Source organism: Apteryx rowi, unplaced genomic scaffold (assembly GCF_003343035.1).
Source record: "Apteryx rowi isolate R43461 unplaced genomic scaffold, aptRow1 scaffold_320, whole genome shotgun sequence".
Classification (NCBI taxonomy): Eukaryota; Metazoa; Chordata; class Aves; order Apterygiformes; family Apterygidae; genus Apteryx; species Apteryx rowi.
In genome coordinates, this window is record NW_020449642.1 from 430796 (window position 1) to 450349 (window position 19554).

At 50.6% G+C, this 19554-nt stretch overlaps 1 protein-coding gene across 2 annotated transcripts in view; it reads right to left on the reverse strand.

The window, feature by feature from the left end:
• CDH23 (cadherin related 23) overlaps window positions 1-19554 on the reverse strand; it is a 223917-nt gene that overhangs the window by 173890 nt on the left and 30473 nt on the right. For both annotated transcript variants that reach the window (XM_026071045.1, XM_026071044.1), the window contains exons 3-5: window positions 6321-6463; window positions 3320-3367; window positions 2982-3074 (exon numbers count right to left, since the gene is read on the reverse strand). In XM_026071045.1, the coding sequence (XP_025926830.1) occupies window positions 2982-3074; window positions 3320-3367; window positions 6321-6463 (284 nt within the window). The remainder of the gene's footprint in view (window positions 1-2981; window positions 3075-3319; window positions 3368-6320; window positions 6464-19554) is intronic.

Genomic DNA, 19554 nt, shown 5'->3' on the forward strand with positions numbered 1-19554 from the left:
CCAGGAGCAAACCTCCCCGTGTTGCATCCCGTTACAGTAGTGCATGTTTTCCAAAAGTATTATGATAGGTGCTGTCACCTTGAGACCCAGCCAACAGCCAAGCAATTTGGACAGAGCTCCCAAGCTCAGGTCTGAGCTGTCTGGGCACGGGGGAGGCCTGGGGACACTGTCATCTCCTACTGTGAACAGCACTCTGCTGAGCTGTTAGCTGCATCTAACCTGGTGTACCCCGGCTCACAGGGGCCACGGTTTCTGAAGGATGCACACCTCCATCCCACATCACCTTCAGCTTTGAGTACTTGCTGTCAAGAAACAGGGGGAACCCGTGGCCTAGCAAAGTTGTCAAAAYGAGATGGCATCTCCTTCTTGATGCCTTCCAGATCAAAAAAAATAATAATGACAAAATTAAGACACCTTCCAAGAGACACGCATGTTCCTAGAGGTGAAGCCTGCCTGCGTGCCCTGGCCAGCCGGAGCACAAACCAGCAGAGAGATGCTGGCAGGTGGCGGAGCAAACACTACTGCTCCCTCCTCTYGTAGGCTGCAGCCCTCGGAGGGTGCTCTTTGGGCAGAGAGGCTCCGTCCCCTCCTCTCAGGGTGCCTGACACGGAAACGTTAGCTCCCTGGTAGAAGAACAGAAGTGCCTCCAGGACGCTGGCTGCACAATGAGTTTGTGCCTCATTACCTCTGCTCTGTGCCCTTGGTTAAAGATCATGGGCAGAGACTGCAAACTGGCACACGACAGCTTATAATTAGATTAGGCCAACCTCCAAAAAAGCACAACTCCGAAGGCCAAGCAGCAAAGCTGGTGCATTGTGGGAAGCAGCATATTGACTACACCCCAAACTATTAAACGTTCCTGGAAACTCCTCACGGCCGAACTGCGGCTCACGTGGAAAGGAGCGTGACATGCGAGAGGGAGGCTTTGGGGCTCAGCTTCTTTTTCCTTTATTTTTGGCCATCTCACCTGTCCACAATTCCCTTTGCCCAGCCAGCCTTAATTTTCAAAACCATTACCAGACCTTTGCCCTCCCTGCTCCCCAGGCTTGACACATTCAGGTTAAAACCTGACATACAGCAGGGCTTAAGATTTACAATATTAGCTCTCGAGGCAGAAGCGACAAGCCAGAGGAGACACAGCATGGCTGCTCCAGCTGTATAAATACCAGGGYTTAACTCAGCACCCGTTCCCGGGTGGGCACAGAAACCCAGTTTCCATTTATCTCCTTATGGAGGAGGGAGTCCTCTCTGAACCAGACACCGTAAATAGCAAAACTATAGGTAAATTTGAGGGCAGGGGAGAGGGGAATATTCTCCTTTGGTCCTGCTTGCATTCTAGGTGAAACCAGATGGAAAAAAACATCTGGAAAACAGGAGAGGACTGTGTCTTTGTGCTCAAGGGATCATGCCAGGTCACCTAAAAGACACTTCTTGCCTTCCTACGCACCCCACGCGGCCCCAAGGAGATAAGCCATGCATTTTCACGGCTCACAGCTTTGTGGACCCCCGGCAAACAGCCTGTCGTGGGCAGGAGCTGCGGGAAGGAAAGACAGCCACCCTTCAGCTTTGAAGGGATCCAGGTAGAAAAGCCAGAGCAAGGAGCAGTTTGTACTGCTTTTGCCAAGCCATTTCTTTACCGTTCATATTGTAAAGAGGAGAAGAAATGACTCTGACCCAGTGTCATCCTCAAAGGGAGGTTTCAGATGACTTTGCGCAGAAGCAGGTGGCGCAAAGATGAGACTAAAACTCCCGGCCGATACATCACAGGCAACCTAATGAAGAAACCTCATCCTCACGCAGAGGCACAGGGAAAGATCAAAGCCCAGCATGGCAGGGCATCAGCAGCCAGCATATTAAATAAACCATTGCAACGCAATAATTTGTACTTCTCAGTTACTGCAGACTGCTTGATCTCACACACGCAGACACACACTTGACCTCATCTACACCCCGAGGCACAGTCTGGGAAGAATGGGCTGCCCTGGCGTCAGACGGAGAGGTTTCCTCCACCCTGTTTTAAATGCAACACCCAGAGCTCGTCGGTCTGGAGACACAAGCAATCATATTCTACTCCACATACCTGAAGTCTAAATTCACGTCAGACCTAAAAGTTTCTGAGGTACTTGCGCCAAACTGAGCTTTCAGCGCAGACGCTTTCCTTGGTGGTACAATTAGGTGTCAACTCCTTTGCAATGACCAGTGTGGAAAGAGAGTGGCAGAAGGTTGTGAAATCTCCATCCTTGAAGATAGTCAACACTTGACTGGATAAAGCCCTGAGCAACCTGATCTAACACGAAAATTACCCCTGCTTTAGTGGGAGACTGGACCAGATGACCTCCTGAGGTCCCTTCTGACCTAGGTTACTCTAAGTCATCTTGGGGCAACTCCGGCTAGAGAGCTGTTTAAGGAAACTATCAGCAAGGGCAGCATCCTTCAGGCAGGCCTCTGCTGGAAATCAGTTCCTAGCCTAAAAGGGTTTGGAGGAACTTTTATTTCCAGCTCAGGTTACCTCTGCAGCAAGAGCTGTACTTCTCCCCTCTGCTCAAAGGAAGGAGAAAAAGAAACAGACTCCCATTATGGCTGTTTTCCAGCTTCACTCCTGACCCACGTTTGTCCTGGGAACGAGATTACCTGGGCTGCAAAGGCTTCGAGCTCTGCACATCTTCTTCCACCTGCCTTTCCCCAACACCCAAAATGCCATCATTTTGCTTCTGCCTGTTTTCAGTCAGCAATAACTTTCAGAGATTTAACCCTCCACCTAAACCCAGTGATGGGTCAGGGCAGGATGACAGGCCCATACTTTGAGAGACCACAAAAGAGTTTCTCAGGGCCAGGTATGCTGGAAGAAAAGTCACCATCCTCACGTAGCTGGACAGACAGCCCTGCTTCTGCCACCGGTCGGTGACAACCATGGGGCAAACTTGGCCATCGAGAAAAAGAACAGCGGAGAGCCTGCACGGAGACATGGTGTGGATGCCTACCTCCGGGATGCGGACGCTGTAGGGCTGGTTGTGAAACCTCGGGGCATTGTCGTTCACGTCTCCCACTTGAATGTTGACTGTCCCTTTGATCACCTGCGGCCACAAGGATAACAACAGGGAGCGAGCGTCAGCTTTACGCAAAAATTGAAAATCTAGAGCAAGCTCGTGGCTCTATGGCCTGACTTTGGCTTACAGTGAGCGACCACCAGGGGTGGTCCTGCATCTGCCCCGCCATCCCCAGTCCCTTCCCTGGACCCCCAGGAGAAGCCAAAAGCCCCCCAGCAACCACACGCCGCTCTCCCTGTGTCACAGGCCATGAAACGAGAAGTCACACTTACCCCCTGGCTGTCACTGACAGAAAATTCAACCGTGAATTCTGACTTGGTCTGAAATGGAAGAAGAAAAACATGTAATTAAAGATACTGTGGTGTTTATCTGCAGATGGCAGGCTTGGGACTTTTAGCCAATATTATCGCATGCAAAATACTTTCAGGACCTTCAAGAAGAAAAGGGGAGCTCGAGTGCCATTGCTATGTGGAGAACAGATGCTCGGAAACAGCAACGCCAGTGGGGCTCCGGCACATTTCAAAGGCACGGAGAGCGGCTCTGCCCGGATCAGCAGGACGCCGGGGCTAAGGAACCAACTCCCCAGCTGGCACCGAGCACTTTAGACAGAGAACTACACACAAGTAGATGAGAGCAGCCCGCTTTTTAACCTTCTTCAAAGCGCTAGCGAGCACCAGCGCTCTGTGCACCCGCTCGGTGCCTCACACTGCTGCGGTAGCAGCGGGAAGGAGCAAGCGCAAGGCAGGGAAAAGCACTTTTCCGCCCACAGCCTGATAGCCTACTGCAACCTGACACTGGCTGCAAGACACAGAAACCATGCAAAAAGAACAGAAAAAGCAGCATAATTAACTTTTGTCCAAGAGGACACTACAACGATCTCACAGAGGGCATCTACATCTTGCTGCTACTTTCCCAGCTTTACCTGCCACGCAGCAATTCCTGGGATATTCCACAACTGGGAACACTGGGATAGGCTCACAGTCTGTAGTATGAACAGGATGACATCCCACAAGGCAGAAAGATTTTAAAAATCCCTGTGCAGCCCCCAGCACCCCTTAATATTTTAGCTACCTTAACAGCTTGATCTGAAACTGAGCTCTACTAACACCACTGGTGCTGGAGGGGAGGGAAAGGCGGGTATTTCAGTGCTAGGAGCCTGGGGACGTTGCGGGTGGAGAAAAGGTCAGGGAGAGAAGTTCTACCTCACCAGCAATCAATTCCCTTGCGTTTTACTAAGGAATTGCACAGGGCCGGGGAACACCATGCCTATCTGCCACCTGGGCAGCGCCCGGTGTTGCAGGGCCCAAAGCCCCAGCCAGGCACCCTGCGTCTGAGCAGTGACGGGCACTTGAGAAACACAGTGCAGGAAGGACCAGAAAGCAAGCTCCAAGTGATCCTCTGCTCCGTGGACGTGGCTGATTTTTTCCTAATAGGAACGGCTTAGGGATAGGCAGCCTCTGGCCTGCGGGACGGGAGCTCGCCTTGCACCAGGGTTGCTGTGCATCTCGGGGAACGGTTCACGAGCACATGCACCCTCCTGCCCTCGCGTCCACTGCCCGGAGAGCTGCGTGCTGCAAGCTGAAACAGCCTGTTTGAGCTCCTGCCTCGGGGCAATGCCCGCAGGCAGAACGAGCAACCCAAACACCACCCCCTCGGCCCACCAGTGCCACCACGAGGGACAGAGCAGTAGGGAGAGAAAGGAAAAACAGGAGAGAAGAAACAGCCTGCTGAGCATGTAATAAAAAAAAATAAAAATTAAAAAAAAAAAATTAAAAAAAAGGTAAAAGAGCCAGAGAAAGCTGCCATATGCTAATTGCTGTTCCCACCCTTCATTTTATCACATACTTTTGGGGGACTTTTTTTTTTTTTTTTTTTTTTTTTTTTTTTTTTTTTTTACTTTTTTTCTTCTATAATCTTGGTGGGAGCAAACCTTTAGAAAATTACCTCTGTTCTTTTGCTCTTTCCTCTCTTACTCTATTTTCCCTCTTCCTGCATTGCTTATCCTGCTATGACTCCCTCTATCTTTTCAAGCCTCTTTTTCTCTCTTTACTGTTGCTTTTTTACACTGTACAGGAATTGATCTCTTGCTTTTCTTTCCTCACCTCTTTGCTTGCATGGTTTTCTCTTCCCCCGACTTTTTGATCGCTTGCAGCCAGAGTTTTCTCTCTCGTTCCCTGCTCCCAGCGTGCTGTCCACCGCYGTCCTCTCCCTCACACACCCTCCTCCTTCTCCACCATGGTTTCTCATTTACACCTTGTCCGTGCAAAGAAACGCTCTTCTGCATAACGCAGGCTCCCCACGGGCACCAGAACTGGCCCCCTCCCCAGGGGGCACCCGAACCTGCCCATCGCCCTCCTCAGCTGAAGGCTGCAGCCATAAGTATTGGGAAGTGTAGGCATTTGAATAAGCGATTTATGACTCACGCCAGCAGCTGTTGGCGGGGGGGAGAGGGGTGAGGAAAGCGCTTGACGTTCAGAGTCTCGCTCTCAGGCTGCGAAACCGCGATCGCCCTCCCCGAGCCCAAGCGGCAGCTCCCGCGCCAGCACATCTGGCTCGCTCGGGAAGGGTCCCCATCCCCGCGCCGCTCGGCACACGCACGTTTTTCCAAACGGACTTTTCCGCGGTGCCTACTCCCACACAGGCTGCCAACGCCGGGGGTGCGTTAACGGGTTCCACCTTCGCGACATTGCTGCTGGCAAGGGAAGCAGCAAACATAGGCAACAGGAGCGCAGGGGAAATTAAGCACGCTGCCCAAGTCGCGTAGTATTTTCCCAGTCCTACCGAGCTCCTGCCCAAGTGCCTTCGCTACCTGTGCCATCCCTTCCTCCTCGCTCCAGGAAGGCAGCAAGGGCCAGGGTTTTTTCCAAATAGGCACCTGTACAGGATACCCTGTATCTGTGCATCAAAAACCACTATTTAGCATAGGAGCGTAAAACTGCACCGAGGCAAAAATCTTGCCAAATTTAGCATCTGAATCCACGAGCTGCTGAAAAGTCACGATGGGAGTGACTAAGCGAGGGGTGCTTTGCATCTCTTCACGCGCAGTTTTGAATGATAAAGGACCTCTTGGAATATGGGTTTAAAGGGGGAGCCTGGAAGCTTCCCTGAACTTCTGAGCGCCCTGCTCTTTGGTAGCTCGTTTTCATTTATTATTTTCTTTACTGCTAGACTCACACATGTTATTCTGGTTCCCAGTTCAGCGCTTAGCCAAGACTTTTTTCCATCCCCCAAATTCCTCTGGCAGAGGACGTTTCCTGCAGAAAGTGGCATTACCTCTCTGTCCAAGGGCTGCCTCAGCCAGACAACACCAGTGACGCTCTCCACCGCAAAGAACCTGCTGGCCTCCTCCCCGACCACGCCAAACACGAGGGGGTCGTTGTCCAGGTCCCGAGCCAGAAGCTGAGTCACTGATGAGCCTGGGAGAAAGAGAGAAAGGAAAGATCAGCCCTAAGAAGATTGAGGTACATGTGCCAACACATGTCCCAGCTCTCGGTTTCATCTCTGGGCCACGAGTAGAGATGACGCCCTGATGCTGAACTCCATCAAGTTGCGAGAGGCTTCGTTTGTGATATGGTTATAAACCTGCTAAGGACAGCAGGGAAGAGGCACCACATCTGCCGTGGTTGAGGTGGGAACAGACTCAAGGAACAGGAGGGACAGCGGAGAGGCCCAAGAGCAAAGGCAGCTTCGGGAATCCTCGTCCCTTCGATTTGGGTAAGAGGAAGCGACACGGGTGCAAGTTACAGCAGGTATGAGGTTACAGCAGGCTTCAAAGCCCCGCAACGCTAACTGTTATAGCATCTCCTCCCTACCCCTCCATCACACCCTCCTCTGCCGAGAGACAACACCAGCAAATGCAACAACGCTTCCATGTGAAAAGCGGTATCCCAAGGCCAGGAGCATGGACACAACACTCAGGGATGCCTCCCTGGTGACTAGAGGCTTGTGGGTTCAGTTAGGCGAGGAGACAGACACGGATTTTTACTTAGTTATTTTTTCACGAGGCAACTGCAGCAAACGCAGGCATTTCTGGTGTACGTGGAGCCCACATACCCAGAGAACATGAGAGGAGCTGGGACAAATCCATCACCTGCTTTGCCAAATCTTGTATGAAACCACCTCCTGCAGCATCATGAAAGCCTAGCCTAGCCGACGAAGTCCTTGCTCACCCCCTCCTAACGGTGGTGCCATTGTAAATGTCTCTTCTTGCCTTCCTTTGAGGAGCTTTATTGGGATGCTCCCCCATCAGAGGGGATCTGAACCCTCTGAAGCTGCTGCATGAAGCCATGCTTGTCCTGTCCACGGACTCCGCACAGGTCCCACAGCTTGGTCRCCCCCACGCTGGGGCAGGATGACATCTACTGCTCTGAAAGCAAGGAGCAATCGTCACTTTTGGAGCCACGTTTTAGCCCCATAAAAACCTCCTCAAATCCTTTCAGTCCTGTCCACGACACTTCTGAGCACAAAGTCTATAACTCCCTCTGGGACAAAATGAGGGCATCCTGCACCTCCCTCTGCCGCGCCATCCTTACCCCTCCTGCTTCCCTGCTCCGGCACATCTAGACCCTTTTCTTCTCAACAGGGTCAGCAACACTCCCTGCAGCTGGAGACCTGCCCACGATACACTGGAGAGAGGCAAATGCAGGGACATGAGACCCTGTGACAGAATATCCATCCAACCATCAAAATAACATTACTGGTAACAAGGCAGAAGAGGCGAGAGAGTTAAAAGTACAAAGACGAAGGAAAAAATTACCAAAAAAAAAGTACAAGAAGTACAAAAAAAATGTAAAGATGAACGTGAAAAGGATGTGATGTTCTTGGGGAAGAACATCACACGAGGAGGACAGTTCCACGAGTCCCCAGATTCATGACAGACAGTAACTCCCGTGGGATGAGCTTTAAGGTAAGCAGGCCCCCCACAACCCCGAAAGAGCTGGCTGAGAAGGATGGTGGTCAACTGATGTATTAATATTTAATCAGTCTTGGAATATTGGGGAAGTTCCACCAGACTAAAGTGCTAATATTGTGGCAGTACTCAGAAGGCAAGCAGAATGACCTGGGCAATTATAGCCTGGTTAGCCTGACATCAATCATGAGAAAAATAATGGAAAAGCTGATACAAGATTCCATTAATAAAGAATTAAATGATAGGAATATAATTAATGCCAGTCAACATGATTTTATGGAAAATAGGCCTTGTCAAACAAACCTGATTTCATTCTCTGATGAGATTACAATTTTGGCAGATAAAGGTAACGGCAAAGAAGTAATAGACTTTTGTAGGGCATTTGACTTAGCACTGCATGACTTTCTGATTAAAAATTTAGCACGGTACAATATCAACAAAGCGCACTGGAATTAAGACCTGGCAGAACTCAAAGCCACCAACCACTGATGGAAGGAGCCCCTAGCACGACCGTGTGGGGCTCGGCACACAGAAACAGGCAAGTGCTGCCAACACAGCTCCAGGTGACACCAAGATCAACAGCACGGCAAACAAGGGGGACAACCAAACAGGCAAAATTTCTGTCAGAAAAAGGAATACCAGTTGCTTTAAAAAGAGCAACTACAATTAAACTGCAGGGGCGGGAAGGGGGGAACAGAAATCTAGCACAGAATTTATGGATTCCCCTTCTCTTGACATCTCCAAGTCGAAGCAGATGCTCTTCTGGAAAGCACATTTCAGTCAAACTCAAGTTATCAGTCTACTCAAATTTCAGTGCTTGCAATAGAGAAGAAAACAGATTTACTGAGGCCCTGACATTCACGAATGAACAAGAAAGGGAGGTGGACCTGGGCCCATACACATCTCACAAGATAAAAATCACTGTGCAGTCCTCAGGGAGCATAGATGGAGGTAGTTTTTGCTCTCCAATGAAATGACATGTCCGCATCCCCAAAAAATCACAAAACAATTGGCTGATAATCACCAAGCAATAATTAGCTCGGGATTCCACCTAAGGTGCCTGGGAAGTTTCTGACAAAACACCAATCTGAGCGATTTTGTGCAAAAGTACCAGATTGCAGGAAATCTGAAACCACCCTTAGCAGAGCTTTGTACCTTCCAGAAAAATCAGTAAGACTGCGACCCTCCCCACCACTGTCAGCCCTATAACTAGGACAAGACAAATCCAGGGTCCTAACTCTATTCTGTCGAATTCAACGGGAGGAACTGACTTTCCCCTTGATCAACAGGGTGTTTGTGATCCTGCAGGGAGCTGCGTACGCGTCCCTCCCTCACTTCAAACCCCAAAAGGTCTCGGTTGCATCTCACAATGGAATGGAAACATCTTAGAAATTCTGCTGAATAGGAAAAACGTGTCCCACCCAGTTCTAATCATAGTTGCATTCATGTTTTGTGTGCTGCAAACCCACTCGCATAAAAAATTAGCCGGGAAACGAACGTTTAACTCTTTTCTGTCCCTTTGCAGCACACTTACCTCCCACCGGCAGGCAGTTTAGTTCCTAAGATTACCCGAGCACAACGCAAGGCAGTCCTGGCCTGACGGGCGCTGAGCACATCACCCCACCTGTATTTCCTACTCCCGCCAGCCTGCAAATGTGCAAAGCTAGATGAGCACATCGGGCATGACTGCTCTCAGGTCCGAGTGTATCAGGAGCCCGAAGACCAAGGATAGATTCAGTGGGTGAAAGGAGAGGAAAAGCAAACACATGAGGAACATTCAGAGCCTACACGCTCCTCATTTTGTCTTTTTTTTAACTGTTATTAGAAACAACAAACCTCAGTAGGACATAACTAGGGGAACTTTGAATATTAAAAGTGTCTGCTGTTTTGTTATTTTGCTGTATCGGAATAGAACCCTATCTTAAAAAAATCTCCAAAGTGAGTCTCTGAAAGTTAACAGCTCTTTCACTCATTCCCTTACCTGCCCTTCAGTCAGCAATCACCATCCAAGCTTAGGAGCACCTTCCAACTCATTACAGAAAGAAACTTATGCACGTATAGATCAAAATAACAAATTAAGCTGAGGATAATGAGAAACAGATTTCTCAAACAAGGAGTGGGACTTCACAGTCGCTTTGTCCTTTGTCATTCTGCTCTTGGCACGTTTTTGCAGACTTTACCCCGAGCGGGTGCTAAGGTCAGGCGCGCGGTGCAAGGCAGGCGCGCGGGCAGCAGTGACGAAGGACTGCAGCAGAGCACGCGGCAGCACTTCACCGTCTGCGGTCAGACACCACCTCTTGGGTCCAACGCAAATGTTAGTGCAAGCTACCTTCCAAGGAGATTCATGTTTTTAACTCCCAGGTTTTTGATCCTACTTTTCCCCCCCCATCTTTATGTTTCTCCCACATTTACTCTGCCAAGGGAGGAGCAGCAACCAGTTGGCTGGCACAAGGTGAGCACCTGCACAGCTGGAGCACATGAGTTGGGCCATGGCCACCTGCCACGAGATCATGTAAAATCCAGGGCGATCACAGGGAAGGTGCAGTTGTCCCACCCACGGGCGGGAGCTAGACCGCACGCAAGCTCCTAGCCCAGCAACGTCAGCTCTGCAGCTAGACTCCAGGCTCTCAAAGAACACACAAAATGCAGATGACCCCTCTCAGAGAGGGCGTGCAGATGCCAGGCAGCCCCGCGGCCATCAGAAACCCCGTTTCGGGGTGGTCGCAAAGCAAGCCGACGTGCGGCGGCTCTCGCCAGGGCTGAGCCCAGGGACGGATGGAGCAGCCTCCCCGAGCCCAAGTGCCACGCGACTCGGGCGAGGGCTGAGGAAACAGGGACAAATTATCCTTTTGCAGTGCAAAGTTATAGGCTCCATTTGTTTCCCCTCAGGAATCAGACAGGGCAGTTAAGTGTCTTGATTCCACCGGATAATCACAATTTATCTTGTCTCCTTTTGCTTCCTTTCTCTCAATCACGGCTACTTCTCTCTCTTTCTCAGATATACGTGGATTTTCTTCTTTCTCCGAGTCCTGAACTTTGATTGACCTCCGGCTTTCTTTTTTTTCTTTTTCTTTCCCCCTCTTGCTTTCTTCCTGCTGGGAATTTCTTTTAGGCTTGGCTGCTTTGTGGGGTGTACTTTACCCCCCTAAACTTGAGCTCCTGTCTCAGTGCCTTGCTTTCAGCTGTAAACCTAGCTATTTCTAGCACAGAAACGAGGCAATTTCTTCCAAGAAACCTCACACGCTGCCTTTCATCCTGCCACAAATGAAGGCAGGTGAAGGGGCTGAGACCTCCCAATGGGTTTCGTTTTCAAGCGCAGGATGAGAAAGGACAGAAAGGGCCCCAAGAAAGTCCCGCTGCTACATCAAGACGCGGACAACCTGGGATAGGGTGGGATGGGACGGGGCAGGGAGCTTTGGACCTGCCGGTGCAGTCGCCAAGCTGTCGCTTACACCAAGAGCGGTGCCAACGGTCCTCGACTGAGGCCACCGGCCGACGCGCCGGGTTCGCTTTTCCTGCGCCGTCGGTGATGTTGGATGGTAGGCAGCCACCGGCCTTCCTGCCCCCCGGCAGCCCGCCTGAGGCGGCTCCAGTTAGCCCAGTTCATGACAGCAGGCCGGCCTCTGACGCGCTCCGTGTCAGGACTTGACGGATCTGATCTTGAAATTCAACCCTGTTCTTCTCATCCATCACCTGCTCCCTTTTCTTTGCCTGAAATTCATTTTCTCTTTCACCTTTCAGAAAAAATATAAACCTACAAAAAAAAAAAAGCCCTTCCATGATGTTTTCCCAAAGTTTTTTTTTTTTTTTAAAGAAAAGATGAAATGCCAATATTTCCGTGCTGCTGAGCAATCCGACAGCATGCCACCCCCAAGCACCACGAGGGACAGCAGGGACAGCAACTCGCTAGCAAGGAAAAAGCGAGTAAAACCTCGTGGCAAGCAGGGGACCGCAGCAAGCGTGAGATGCTCCCGCAGCTCGGGAAGGGGCTTCATCGCCCCAAAGCAGGCGCAGGTGCGGGGCGCCCCGCTTCGCTCCTTCTCACATGGCCGCCCCGGTCTCCATGCCGCAGCCGAGGTCCCTGATTCAGGTCTGCGACAGGGTGAACCGTTCGCTGTCCTTTCCCCACCCCGACCTCTGCTTTCTCCTCCCGAGTCCTTGAGCATCTCGTGCTGATCCCGGGCAGCCAGCCCCGGCCTCACCCCAACGAGACACCACCTCCCCCAGGCTCCTCGCGCGGTCATCTCCTGTCCAGCTCCTTGTCCCCTGATTTATCATCCAGGCCGGTTTCCTTCACGCCTGGCTTCAAAGTATCCGTCCCCTTACCCTAAAACCTCAAACACGGCTTCCCTCTGGGCTCCTCCTCAGCCCGGTGTCCTTGGCCAGCCAGCTCCAGGCCAGGTCTCCTCCTCGCTCAAAATCATCGTCCCTGCTCTCCACCCGGTCGGTCCCAGCCTCCTGGAGCAGTTGCCTTGTCCACATCACGGACGGCCACGGAGCAGGCTGGAGACTTGGGTTCCCAGATCCTAACCACCGTGGGGCTCCAGGCTGCCGCTGCTGCAGGGAGGATCTTGCTCCCCGCGGCTGGAGCACGGCCTGGGGAGGGGGGCAACATCAGCTAAAGCACAAGCACGCTGCGATTCAGGGGTTTGTACCCGGGCCAACACCACAGAGGTTTGCTCCAGGAGACCTAAAAGCGCACCCAGGTACCAGGGCGACCCGCTCGCCCCCCTCCGAGCCGTTCCTCCAAGGCCCGCGGCTGCCCGCTCGCTTCAGAAACAAAATCCCAACAAACAGCCTCCGGCCTCCTTCTCAGGAAGGGCCCAACCACTTGAGCCAAAATTTTCCAGGAAGGCTCAAAGTTTCCACCGCAACCACCCAAGTCCATCTAAGTGTTACACATCTCTTTCCAGGTGCGTAACAGGACGCATCAGGTTACCTTATCACCGAGGCTGCCTCCGTGCCACGGGCACGGGCGAAAGAGGTCAGGGAGACGCAAGCAGCCTTTTAAAACCTCATAATGAGGACGCTGCTCTTCTCTTTTGCTTGTTTGTACCATCAGAAAAAGCAGGCGGTCTTCACCTGAGCGCCACGGGGAAAAACCCAGGCTGCACCCATTCACGACGAGCCGACGCCACCCATCACGTAGGGAAGAGAAGGGAGCCAAAGACAGAAGTGACAGGGAAGAGACGGGAAAACAAATCTGCGCAGTCAAAACCATTTTGGAGGGAGTTTTTCAAGCTGGGGGAGTGAAAGGTGCAGGAGAGTTTCTCCTAGTTCCTCTGATGCTCCCAGCCAGAGCAGGAGACAGCGCCCATGATTTCTCCGTTGCAATTAGTTATTTTAATGGGAGAGTCAGTGTCAATATGGAATCCGTAAGCAGATCTGACAGCCAGCGGTAAACCTCAGAAAGTCCATTGCTTGTCTTCACTCCCCCCTAGCTCTCACAGGGATGTTTAAAAGGATGCTTCAAAGCGTTTAAAAGGAAGAGCACAGCCGTGATTAAAGCTCAGAGCATGCCTGGAACAACCACACATTCGCTCCGAGTTTTACATCGCTATTTACTGAACACTTCAGTTAACTTTACAAGGGAAATGGGAGGAAAAAAAAAAAAGCAAGGGTAAATTGAACTTTGACATCATCATTAAAGTAAACAGAACGCCTCTCCCTACGGATGCTGCGTGCACAGCCACTCGGCAGCTCGCCCGCACCGCTCCACCTGCCCAGGCAAAGAAATGGCACCCTTCTAATTAAAACCAACACCCACATCAACACGGCTGAGACAGAGCAACTTCCCTCCATCAGCCCTCAAATAGGTTTTAAAGCAGCACAGATATCAAGCGAGTTCTCCTAAACTAGTTTAAAAGATGCCTCAATGCCAGCGCTGTGTCTCGGCACCGGCTGGAAGTTACAGCCTTTGCTCGCTTGCCGGCATCTCCGTGACTTGGAGGCAGCGCTTCGTTAACAAACTCTCCCACCAGGCTGGGGCACTGCTGCCGAGATCACCCAGCGGGGTCCACCTTAGTGCAACTGCGGCACCTCCAAATCTGCCTGCTTTTGCTGGGCAAAAAACGGGCAAACAAGTCAGTTCAGTGGATGCCACTCTCTCCTTCCTCCTTCCTTGCTGTTCCTGCCCCTCAGCAAGCGCCCAGCTACGCTAAAAACATACAAGGCACCCCTGGGACAAGGGAGAATATGAATAGTTTGCAAAAGCTGAAAGGAGTTTTGCTGCTTTTTCTCTGTAAAGTGGCTAGGAAAAGACTGYATTAGCATGAAAGAGGGAAGTAAACACAACTGCATCCCCAAACTGTGAAGGATAAAACAACAAAAGAAACCCTGTAAAAGAAGGGGCCCAAGTCTGCTCAGATATTCCCAGTGTGAAAAGGGGCACTAAAAAACACCTCTTAAAAAAATAATTTCCTCTCCACACTGCCTGGGAGCCTCATAATTACTAWCAATGATCACAGACCCATTCATTTTATCCTAAAATTAATACATCACATTTGGAATGATATCACCTTAATTTATCACAAGATTTATGAAACCGGTACTTTTTCTAATGAGATTTATGCAAATTCCGCTCCATCCATTGTTTGCACCATAAAAAAGTTCCATTGCAGAAGCAGCTATGTCAAACGGTCTCATTCACTTTTATTGATATCTGTCCTTTACCTCTTCCTCCCCGCAACAGGGGGAGGAGAAGAGCCCCTTGCAACCAGGGTCCGATCCTATCGTTCGCAAATTAGCTCGGTGCACAAGGGAAGCAGCCTTTCTCAGTGGGTGAGAATAAGGTCTGCAGGTGAGCCAGCAATTCAAGGCACTTCAGGGGGACATGTTAAACTAATTTTAAAGGAAATTAGCTGGTGCTTCACTTGCACCTTGTTTGAGAAGGGTCAGAGAACAAGAGGAGCACCAGGGAATTGTGAAATTAAAGTTTTTAGGCTTTCCAGAGTACAAAGTCTGTGCTTTGTAAACTTGCAGAATAAATACAGAAGGGGAAGCTGGGCAGCGGAGGGGGGAATAATCACCAAGAGAAGCATAAGCAATGGGTATCATGGGGTTATAAGGGAGGAAACTGCGTGAGATGAACTCGATATTTCACAGCAGAACTGTAAACTGCACTAAAGAAAGGAATGCACAAGACGCCTTGTCAGGTGACGAAAGCATTTGATGCAGTGTCTTACAAAGTCTTACAGAATTAATTCAAGTTGGTTTAGTCACAAGAGCTGTGGCGGACAACGAGAACTCGCTAAAGGACAACGCACGCAGGTGATATTCCCTCTCCCGTCCAGCCAACGTAGGCTCACGGCCAGACTTAAGCCCTCCTTGGGGTTGACTTCACCAGGGACCAGTAATAGGGCAGTCTATAAACCACCGCCTCTGAGCACAGTGAAGCATAAGGTTTCTTGAAGACCAGGGCTGAGTCTCAGGGGCATAGTCAAGGCAGTATACAGCAGGCCAGATGATTTCCAGCTCAAAACATTTCTGAGCACTGTCAACTGGAAATCACACAGAGATCTCCACTGGTACATGCACAGCTTAGCCTGGGAGGCAGGGGAAAGGGATCCTGGAAAAACCTAAATATTACATACAGCCTTGCTTCTTGGAGCTGCCCTCTTGAACTAACGGCACTGCTCTTCACAAGACACATGTACAGGGGTGGGAGGAGACAGGATGAGCTAAAAAGCAAAGGAAAACATAAATCTGAGGCCACCAGGAACTTCCCAGCAATAAAAGCTACTGACGTATCAAATAATGGCAAGAAGCCCCAACACGGCCTGAGGCTTTTAAAACTGGCCTGGAAAAGATGCTACAGAAACAATCTCATAACAGCCCAGAGGCACTGGCTAGAGGAGCCAGCATAGATCTGAAACCCAGTTTCGGCAGCTCTGGGGACGGGGAGGAAGGCACACCAATCCAGCAATAAAACTAGCAGGGAGACCCAAATCCCTCTGGTAGGGGAGCAGGGCTTCTCTCCATTCAGAAAGGAGCCGCCCAGGCCAAGGGCCTCTTTGTGGGAACTACTAACCAAGAAGCAATTACTCCAGACCAACCCAACAGCCTCCGGGCCCCAGCCGGTGCAATATCTCCTCATCAGAAAGCAGAGCGACACGGAGATGGAGAGCTCAGGATAAAATTATGACTCGGGATGGAAAGCTCTCTGAAGGGTTGGAAACACCACGTCAGAAACGCTCAGCCCTGCGGACACCCGTCAGATAAGAGGAGGGAATAGCCCGAGCCCACGGCTGCTCCGCCGTGGGAAAGTTCAATCCRCCAAGGGGCTCGTTCGAATGACTTGAAGGTGCTTTGGCCAACTGCCCCGGCAAAAGGCACCCATCAGGGAACAAGTTCCACATCTGTAAATGCACAGTCCCGCTCCCTCCGCACACACGTGCTTTCTGGTATCTCCGTTAGCACGGCTCCGTACAGCCTCCTGCCTGCCGCCGAAACACCGCAACCCTCTGTGCACACGTCCGCTAACTCCTCCAGGAAAATCTAGCTAATGCAGTCTTGATTAACATTTCTGACACAAAGTTTAAACCCTAAATCCATAGAATATCCTTTTCTAATTAATTTTTGAAATAAGAGAGAAACAGCCTAGAAAGAATAAGGAATATTTCCTTTGTTCCTTCCTGTCTTTTCCCAATCTCCCCACCTTCCTTCAAAAAGAAAAGATTTCAGTTTCTAACTAATTAAACAATCATAAGATCAGAGAAAACTCTGTCACAGGTACCAGTACAGAGGAAAAATGCCATCCAGTTCTCCTTCACATGAATATCGTGGCCCATTAAGGGCAAAAAAAAAAAAAAAAAATTGTCAGTGATGGCGGCCCCTGGTCTAATTCCCACTGACTTCAGTCCTTTGGACAATCCCAACGTGAACAGCCTTTCCTTAGCCTGATACTTCAGGACAGCTTTGCTAGCCTGGCCCATCCATTCATCCTCTCCCCAGCAGCTTACAAGCCTATTTGGCAAGTTACAGCCAAACACAGGAGAAGGATTCACACCATGTAAGTAAAAAGTTCCTACACGTTTCATGAAAATAATAGCCGAACCGAGGAAAGTCGGGTTGCCTCTCCCAAGGATCACAATCCCATCTGGCCCACCAGCACGAATAAACCAACTAGCCAGCACAGCCAGGAAACAGGTCACCCCACTCCTCTCAGGACAACCAAGGGTCCTGATGGACATAGCGAGACCTTCCTACCAGGATTTTTATCAACCACACACGGAGTCCATGTGCCTTGTTCAGACTAGACCCCTGCCATTGAGTTCAGCAAACTGAACCTCAGCCCTAGGAGACAGGTTTTGGGGAAAACTCTCAAGCAATCATACCAAAATGATTGTTCCTTGCGGCAAACTCTAAAATAATATGGATTTGAGGGTCAGAACCACATGGTTGGGGGCTTTCTCTAGTGACTGATGTTAGTGTAGAATCACTGTGCTTCCAGAAATGAGAGCGAATTGCAGAAGCGATGCAAATCGACCACAGGAGTTGTACGCACAAGCGGAGACGCGGAAGCAGCAACACCACAGTGCTGGAGTCAGTCCCATTTGGGGAACAGAAGGGCAGAGGACTAGTTTTCCAAACAGAGCTAGGAAAGCTTGCGTTTAGACTGCCAACTGGCAAGAACAGGGACAACAAGAGACTCCTGACCCTGCATGGTGTCTCGGTTCCTCTGGCAAAGAGCTTCGCAGGGTAGAAGAGACAGTTTGAGCGGGCCATCTGTTGCAGCCCCACTTCTGACTGCCGGGAGGTGTCTCGGGAGCGAGCAGCCACAGGACRTCAGCGGGGCTGCTGAGCACCCACGCTTTCAGAGACGCGGCAGCCCACCGAGGCGAGGTACGTGCTAGAAAGCTTGTGAGGCGCTCTCGCTAGGCGAGACTACGGAATATTTGCCTAGGAGATAATTGAGCCGATGCGTGCCAACGAGACAGCCAAGATGTTGTCACCCCTCCCAGAAAGGGAGGCCCAGAGCAGGTGGAAGACCGAGATTTGCCATATGTCAGCAGAGCACCTAGCCAGCGCCGCTGAAGTTACAACAAGCCCGGAACGGCAGTGGGGACTGAAACCGAGTCCTAACTCCAGCAGCCGCTTTCTACCTATTAGCAAACGTACGACATTATGAACTAGCAGGAGCTGCGTTGGGATCGCTCAGATGGCGGTCGCTTCTCCTCCCTGCAACCTCCATTCAGTGCAACAGCAGGAGGGCAAAGGAGACCAGAAAACAGAGCAGCTGACCCAGCCTCCTTCCCCTTCTTCGCTTCTGTTTGACCATACTAAGCTTTCTAGAAACACAGGGCAAATAAAAGAAAAGCAGGTCCCAAAACTCTAGTTAATTAGGTGCGTTGCTACCTGATGAAAATAAATGATTTATGAGTAAGATGACACATACGCATCCTACCCAGACAAGGTAACGTAGCTTTGTGTTAATTAGAGAATAGGGGCTGCTCTCCAATTAATACGAGGTCAGACATAAAGCTTGTTAGATCGCAATACCTACAGTCCCAGGACTGTTCTGGCATTGAGCAGGATCGTAAGACACCTGCAGGATCAGGCCAGAACAGTAATGCAATAATGCCAGCAACGCTAATGGCGAGGTCACGTAAACATCAGCACCAAAGTGCTCCATCAACAGAGCATCAGTACGACACCAACTGCGCTCAAGTAACGAGGATGGTGTGAAATGCCATCTCTTAAGCAGCGCTGCATGAGAGCCGCTTTCCCCACAAGGATTCTTGCCACGGCTCCTCCTCCACGTGATAGGATTGATCAATATATGTATGGGGGGGGAGGAATCCGTCAGCAAATTTTACTTGCACAAGTGAAGTTCAAGCAGGATTCATTCATGCCTTGTTTGAAATCTCATCTTTGCCCTACRGAAGATGAGGCATCCCTGAGGCTCTCAGTGTCTCACAGGGGATACAAGACCCTTAGTGCTGCATCTTACCTACAGCCCTGCTGCTCTGACAGTTCAGGGGAACAGTAAGTGCATATAGATATCCTGATCCCAAGCACTAGAGGGTATTTTACTACAGCACAAGCATGCTTTGGTTTGTGTGTCAGCCTGACTTGGCCCCCAAGCAGCTCCTCGATCGCATGCAAGCTGCTTTGAGCCAGGCCGTGCACACATGGTGGCAGCAGTCTTCTGAGAAGGGAAACAGCCACCAYCTCCAAAACTCCCCCGACATTTTCTGAACCAAAACCCAGGGGACTCATCAGGACTGCAATCTCCAGGCAGCATTTGCCGTAGCTCAGTAATACAACAAGGGACTGTATCAACAAGCAAGGAAGGAAAAAGCACCTGAGAGAAATCAGAAATGCCGCTGGCCAGCTGGAGCCGGAAGGAAATGGTACCAGCGGTCAAATTTCTGTCTGTGGAGTTTAGATCCATAAGCAGATTGGCCTTAGACTGTCACCGTAACTCTCTGGGGTTTCAAAACATGTGCTGGGTGATTGATTGCACCCCATTATAATGGAGATGCAATGGACTCCCTTCCTGATTTATCTCTCTGGACTTGAGTTAGCCCTGCTCAGTCTCCAAGATATGGCTGCAGTGAAAGCAGGACTCAAAAAACGGGCCAGAAATTGGCAGAA